At 50.5% G+C, this 7,336-nt stretch overlaps 1 protein-coding gene across 1 annotated transcript; it reads right to left on the minus strand.

Moving 5' to 3' along the window:
• Window positions 1-2,674: 2,674 nt before the first annotated feature.
• RABIF (RAB interacting factor) lies at window positions 2,675-6,127 on the minus strand. Its single transcript, XM_075775598.1, has 2 exons — window positions 5,900-6,127; window positions 2,675-5,784 (listed from the first exon to the last, which is right to left on the minus strand). Exons 1-2 carry the CDS (start codon window positions 6,083-6,085, stop codon window positions 5,542-5,544), a joined length of 429 nt encoding a protein of 142 aa, XP_075631713.1. The 5' UTR covers window positions 6,086-6,127; the 3' UTR covers window positions 2,675-5,541.
• Between the last annotated feature and the right edge of the window lie 1,209 nt (window positions 6,128-7,336).

Here is a 7,336-nt window from a genome sequence, read left to right on the forward strand (position 1 = left end):
TGCTGGAAAAAAAACAGCTCTGGCTCTTCTGCTTTGGCCTCCTCTGGCGGCTGAACAGCAGCTGCTTTGGTCAGAACATGCCCCACTTTCAGGCCCAACTGCATTTATGAGATTACAGCTGCCTCAGGCTGTTCCCCTCCACCCCCAGCCTACACGTCTGATATAATCGTGCCAAAGAGGGAAGGATAATGACATTATTCCTCCATGCAGAAGCTGTATCTGAACAGTTCATATTTAACCAAAGACAAAACTGAGGCCCCTAGGAAGTGACCATGTGATGATCAAGGGATATATCCTCTGCCACAAGCTGTTACAACCCATGTAGCGCTCTCAGATTTGGACACGCCATACTTAAAAAGCTAAACTGCAGCAACCCCTAGGTTGGGCTGTGCCATTCTGGATTAAGTTTTAGGAAAGATGCAAGAAACAATTTTTCCAAAGAGCTTCCTGCTTCCCCTGCGCAGGAGATGGAAGCATTATCTCAATGACCCAGGAACCTGCTCACTCTTCCTCAGTGATTGCATTTAGAGAGCACTTCATTTTCACTCTATGCGTGGTCAGATAATTTTCAGACACCAGTGCGCTTCCTCTGAAGCACACTCCTGTGAAGATAGCTTTGGCTTCTCACACTCATCAGGGGGTGCAGCCCCACAGTTCAGTAACTCTTATCCGGACTGCTAGGCCACCTCTCCCTCCTCCCTACCCTGACACAAAAAGATCCAGCTGCACTTGTAAGCAAGCTGCACTTTAAGAACCTGGCTGACTCACAACTCAGTACGAAAGTATTTATGCTGAAATGCATAACAGAAATTATGGTTAAAAGGAGCACAAAGCTGGCTTTTATCAAAGCCCTCATTTTCTCTTTGCACTTTTATGGCAAGTTTCACTCATCTGCTGTGGTTTCTTTCTGTGTCCCCCAGCAGCTGCAAAATACTTGGTGGTTTTAGGCGAAATACTCAGTGGTTTAGTGTTCCTTTGATTCTAGGGTTTGGCCTTTATTAACCTGGCTTTAGCAGGAGGCAGAGAAGCATTTCCCTGCACCATTTGTTGAAGGACCCCGAAGCTATTTCCTCTCTTTTGTTTCCTTTCTTCCTACTTTTCTTGTTCCTGCCAGGGAGTGTAATGTCAGGCATGTAAAATGACCTTCAGAGAATATTCATAATACATCTCAGATATCAGTCTTCTCCCAAACACCCACACATTGCAAAAACTGCCTGTGCTGATACGGCAGTATCTGTTCACACAGGGTTATAGTTCTGCTCTCTAGCGCTGGTGGTTTAGGGAAATAATCTAGGCAACATACATAGGAGATGTAATGCCAAAAATACCTCTCCTAGCAAAACTGTCTTTATCAAGCCACAGCTCTTTTCTGAACTCTGCTGAGCTCCTCGTCTCCATACATGGTGACAGTGGGTTCCACAGACACACTGAGCTGCAGGTATGGCAAAGATCCTACCTTAAGCCCTCCTGGGGGGCTGCCTACATGAGGACCAGAGCAGCAGAGCTCTAGAACACAGCAGGGAGACAAACAGCAAAGTCCTCCTCCAAGCTGTTACTTCAAAGTCCATGTTGTCGTAACTGCTCTGCCAAAGATTTCTTCTGTTAAGAGATGAACGGTCATGGAGAAACCTTGGCTGTTGTCAGGCCCAGAGACCAAGACCTTTCTGATGACTTTGGAGAACTGGGGAAAGAGGGAGCCTTGAATGCCAGTCCCTGCTCCAAGCACCACTTACCTATTTCAGTGAAATGCACTTAACTTAGTGAAGAAAGAGTGTGAGTGTGACCTCTTGGCAAGGGATGACTTGTGGCGGTCACCCAAGACAGCTCAGCTGATCCCGCAGCCTTCTGCTGCCAAAAATGGGAAGACCTTCATCCTGCCATTGCCTCTCGATTACGTCACACAGGCTGCAGAGCTCAAACTCCCATGCTTCAACCCAGCAGCCCAAGAAAAGAAGCTTTAGACTAAATTAGCAAATTGAAAGGTCTCAGCAAAGGGTTCAGCAGCTGGCTGGAGGGAGAGGTTTGGGTGGAAAGGGAGCAGAGAGGTGAAGTTACACAAGGTGTCAGTGTCAGCCTAAACTGGTTTTGGGGCTGTGAACCAGTCTCAATACCCAAGTCAGAGTGGAGCAAGATGTGGTTTTACCCATCCTAAATACATTTATATTTATGGTATAGAAACACCTAACCAATACAAACAGGCATGCCTTAATTTCAGATTGGGAAGCAATTAGACAAAAATGTTATTGTTTGTCCCCACCCAAAAGCAGGACTGAGGCAAGGCCCCAAGTGCCAGAGGTTTTGTGTCCTGCTGTGCACAGTCCTCACCCACCTCACTGGTGGGATCAGCTGGCACAAGGGAACAGGTTCATTAGACTTCCCTCTCTTGGCAGTGCTACAGCTTAACACAGGATAGGTCTTTTGAGTAAAGTCTATGCAGCTATTTATGTAGAAGAATCCATTTTCTAATTAATTTAAAAGTGATCTCCATGTGGAAATAAGGGTTTCTGCTCTGTCTTGTTGATGATGATAAAGGAAGATAGGCTGCAAGATGAGCGTTAACAGGTCTTGTGTAAGCGCTTCCCGTACCTCAAGATTGGCTCTTGTCTATTCTTCTTTTCCTAGAAGTTCCTGTAGGCAACTGGAAAAGTTTTTCAACGTGCTAGATACAAAGCAGTGAAAACATTATGTTTATTTGTGAGACTATCCAAATTTTTATTAGCTCTCATTAACACAAAAACCATTCAGCACTTCATTAGATGCTCCCAAATCTGATGTTGCTGTCTGTTGCACAAACACAGCAGACCTTCCCCCAAAGGCAGGTTTGCTGACTGCAGACATTCTTCCTCTAAAGCTCGATTAACATCACAGTGCAACTGCCTGGGTTCAAATTTCACAAAGTGATGGTGCCTTTCCGTCTTCACCAATTTTTTCCCCTTCATAAATCTCACGTCACCTCTCAGGATATGAATCAGCCCAGGTGATGGGCTCCTGAGCAGCAGCATCTGTTGCATGGCTGCTCCTTCACTGACACCGGGTCGGTCCTGTGCTGCTTGGACTTCAAGGGTGTGTCTCACGGCTTCCCAAAGCCACAGGAAGTCTAGATCCTACCTGAGCTTGAAAGATCCCAGGATCTCATGGCACAAAAGTTTCCTCCCGTGAATTTCCTCCCTTCCTAACAGACTACTTCTTAGCATTTCCACAATCCATGTGATCCTACTTCATATTTAAGAGTCAGCAGGAACCAAACCTGGATCCCATGAAGGATGTATCCGTTCAGCACATCTCTTCCCTCACACTGAAGGGCAGGACGAGCTTTCGTTACCACCAATGAGCCACACCACACTGAAGCGGATTCAGATCGCTGCAGTGCTAATGTGAAGAAGGCCTTTGACGAGATGTCTCCCATCTCTCCAAGCAGCATTCTGCTAAGTGGAAAAGCTGCTGCCATCACCCCAGCTCCATCTTCTCCCCAGCATCAGAAATCCACATGTATAATTTTTTTGAGCAGTATCATTTACTCAGCATTAATCAAGCTGATATCCACAAGCCTGTTCTGCACAGTGGTGTCTTCAAAATGAACTATTGTGCAGTACATTTTATATTTTAGTAACACAGACTATAATCTAGGTATTACAGGTCAAAACGCATTCCCAAATAGACAACAATCTAAGTGAAAGTGTGAAATTGAAGTGATGTGATCCCACTACTTCTTTATGCCCGCATGGAACCCAGATGAAGCTCTCCTGCCCTTCTGGGTACAGGAAAGCAGTTTTTGCGTCAAATGTGCACCTGACACATTTACCAAGGACACAGCACAAGACTTGCCTCCTACCCAAGCGAGAGCCTTAATTACCAGACTGCGGAGTTACACCTCTCTCCCTCCCATTAATAAATCTTGACTGCCCACAGCAGAGGTTTCTAACAGAGCAGCCCCAGAACAGCCAACATCTTGGTTGTTCCACTTCCGTGTTAAGGCAGAGTCTCCAAATCTTACAAGTGCAGCTGCTCATGCACTGGAAGAAGGGGGGACTGGCTTCTCCCTCACCCGCTGCCAAGATGCCTTTCTGGAAAATCTACCTGAGGCTGTGCCTGCCTTACAGCAAAACTGTAACAGAAGATTACAGCAGAGGAGCGAGGAAAAGGTCTCTCGCACAGCCTTGCAGGAGCAACACCGCTAATCTTTAAGTACAATCAATCTTGATTTTGGTGGCAAATATAACTTTGCCATCCCAGCGCAATGACAGTTGTGCCTTTACAGCTGCATTGGTACCACATGTTTATTAGCACAGCATACCGATACACCTGCTGCAGTACGGCATGTCCTGTGACCCCAGCTGATCGCTGTAAAGCTGCTGTATTATTCATACAGGGGTTTGCAAACAGAGAATGCCAACTGGACCACAATTACCAGAAGATAAATACAGTGAGAACCATGGCTGCTGCAGCCTCCTTCAATTTTCAAGCAGCTTCGTGCCCATCTTTTAAAAGGCGGAGACCAAATATCCCAGCATTGCTCCTACTAGCTGCTTTTACATAGGAAAAATTCCTTCCTGACTTCTCTGTTTAATACACACACGGCTGTTTTGACATTCTTCAGCACTGAGACACGCAGTCACTGGACACTGCTTGTCCAATGATTCAAATCCTTTTTAGGTTGGAATCTCTTCATTCTTGCTGCCTGGAAATACTATGGTCTTGTACATTTTCTTTATTTGCCATTATTTCAGCCTATGCTGTCTGCAAACTCTACCTGTATCTTATTTCCAAGTACTCAGTTAATAAAACTGCATACAATGTTAGTTAAAATGCCTTACACACACATTAGGTGCCACATACTCTTACAGGTTACAGTTATCAAGTAGGATGAGGTTTTAGAGAACCTAAACGGTATGAGTTTAGGGCAGGGAACATTTCTTCTGAAAAGCAAGAGAAGATACAGCCTTAAACCCTGTAACTGCTTTGGGTGTAGTTCAGACAATTTAAGCTGCCATGATTCAGTGCAACAGTCCTGTCCCCCCCTTGCCCTTCTGCCAGCACCCACATTTACATGGCTCTGTCACAAACCCACCAGCCTGAAAGACACCTTAGCATGTTAGAAACGCAGCAGCCACACAAGGAAGAAGTGACAGAGAGCAGCCAGGAAGGCCTGGGGCCACTTGTAGTGAGAGCGGCAGATCGAACTGTTTGGCAAAATCGTCAGGGTGAGCTGTCCCCGCAGGTCCCGGGGGAACCTGTCAGCCCCGTCCTTCCCATGGGGGCTCAGTGAGGAGCTGGCTGTGCTGGAGCTGCGCTTCTTGATGCTGGTCAGTCCGTGGATCTGGGCTGCAAGGTGATCAGCTGGGCCATGGCCAGTCCAGCCGTGGGGCCGCCGGGCCGCAGGCTGCCATCAGCAAGGCTGTGGGGTGGCCAAGCCGCGGTCAGTCTGCTTGGCCTCGGGTCAGTCTGTCACCGTCAGGCAGCACGGCGGGCGGGGTTCCTGGTGGCCAAGCCCAGCTCCCCGAGCAGGGGCCAGGGCCATCACCCCCGTCCCCAGCCCCAGCGTCACTCGTGGGCCACACGCTCCAGCGCCACGTAGAAACTGTCCTTGTCGTCGAGGCAGTGCCAGCCGATGGGCCCCGCCTCGCAGTCGGCGCACACCAGGAACTTGACGTTGCCCACGTCGCGGGTGAAGCCCACGTTCTCGAAGGAGAACATGTCGCGCACCAGCCAGTGTTCTCGCACCACGTCCCCGCCGCCGCCCGCTGCCGCCGCCGCCGCCTTCTTCCTCATGGCGGGCAGGAGGAGCTGCGGGGGACACAGCGTCACCTCACCACCCCGCCCGCAGGGGGCGCCCCTCCGCCCCGCCCTCCCGCCTTCCCGCCGCTCCCTCAGCTCCCGCCCTCCCCCCGCATCCCGGTACCTCACGGCGGGCGAAGGTAGCGGCGCCGGGCAGCAGCACCCGGGAGCCGCAGCGCTGGCACAGCACCGCCTTCAGGTTCCGGCCCTGCGCGCACACCAACTCGGCCGAGCCCGGCGCGGCGGCGGGAGACAGAGGAGAGGGAGGAGGCGCCGCCGCCGGCTCCATCTCGGCGCAGGTCGCCGCCATGGCCGCGCACGCGCGTTGCGTGCCGCCACCGCCCGAGGGGCGGGGCCAGAGCAGCGACGTCCAGCGGCGCCGTGCGCATGCGCGCTACTGGGGCGGTGTGGCGGCCGTGTCTCCTCAGCGGCTCGGCCCGGGTCTCGGTGCTGCCGGGCTGTAAAGCGGCGGGCATCAAACGGCCCCCGAGCTCCTGCCAGGCCTCCGGTGGCTGGGAGTACCCCGCGGCTCGGCCTCGCCGCCAGCCCCCCCGTGAGCCGCTGCGGAGGCCCCTCTGCTGAGGGGTGAGGCAGGCGAGGGGGGCCTGACAAAGCTGCCTGTCCCTGTGCTGGGCGGGAGCGCAGCACAAGCTGAGTAGCAGTACTGTAGCAAAAAAGATAGGCCTGCAGCGAAGGCCTACTTATATATGATAAGAAACTATTAATTATTTAGGTGGAAGGCTAACGATTCTTAGAATGAGCACCTGCTACACTTCATGATAAAAAGGAGCAGCTACAAGACACTTCAAGGTCCTTATGTATGTACTTTTCAGAAAGGGAGGACACTAATTGCCTCCGGCAGCATCCTTATCTCTCTGAGCACATAGCGAACAATTACCAACACAGAAGTATTGAGAAACTAGGAGAAAGGTAATTTGGGCCAGGGTCCCCACCTCCACTGGCCCTTAAGCCCCCTACCCAAATTATCCCACCTACTCAAAAGATAGAAAGGAACTGAGCATGTGTTCCAGTTTGCATGCTAGGCGAAGAGCTATGAACCAATTACTGTAACAGGGAGTGTACCACTTTGTAATCTTTGTAACACTTGTGTATAAATATGACGAGAACCAGCGTTAGATGTGCCTGATTAGAGGAACTCTCCTCCTGACACCCAGCGCTGCAATAAAAGGAAATGCCTGCTGCTTCATGCTAAATTGCTGTTAAGGAGTTTTCTTTATTCCCAAATTTCAGTGACAGTACAGTGTGGAGGGTCCCTGTGTGAAACTGGGCTGTGTCACAAGCCGGTAGTGAGCAGTTGGCACCAAAACTCTGTTTGCCTGTGACCTGGGCCCGGCAGGGACATGGGGGTCTGGAGACACTTCGGTCTTACAGCGGTCAGAGAAATCAGAGGTCAGCTGATGATGGACAAAGGGGAATTGTCTCCCGGTGAGGCTGCTGCACATATTTTTCATGTAGTGATTGCATCAGCATTTCTGAGAGCCTGGGCTATGCTCTTCCTGTGGCACATGGCAGCTCACTTAGGTGCTTGGTACAGAGAGAG

This window comes from Balearica regulorum, chromosome 25 (assembly GCF_011004875.1).
Source record: "Balearica regulorum gibbericeps isolate bBalReg1 chromosome 25, bBalReg1.pri, whole genome shotgun sequence".
Lineage (NCBI taxonomy): Eukaryota > Metazoa > Chordata > Aves > Gruiformes > Gruidae > Balearica > Balearica regulorum.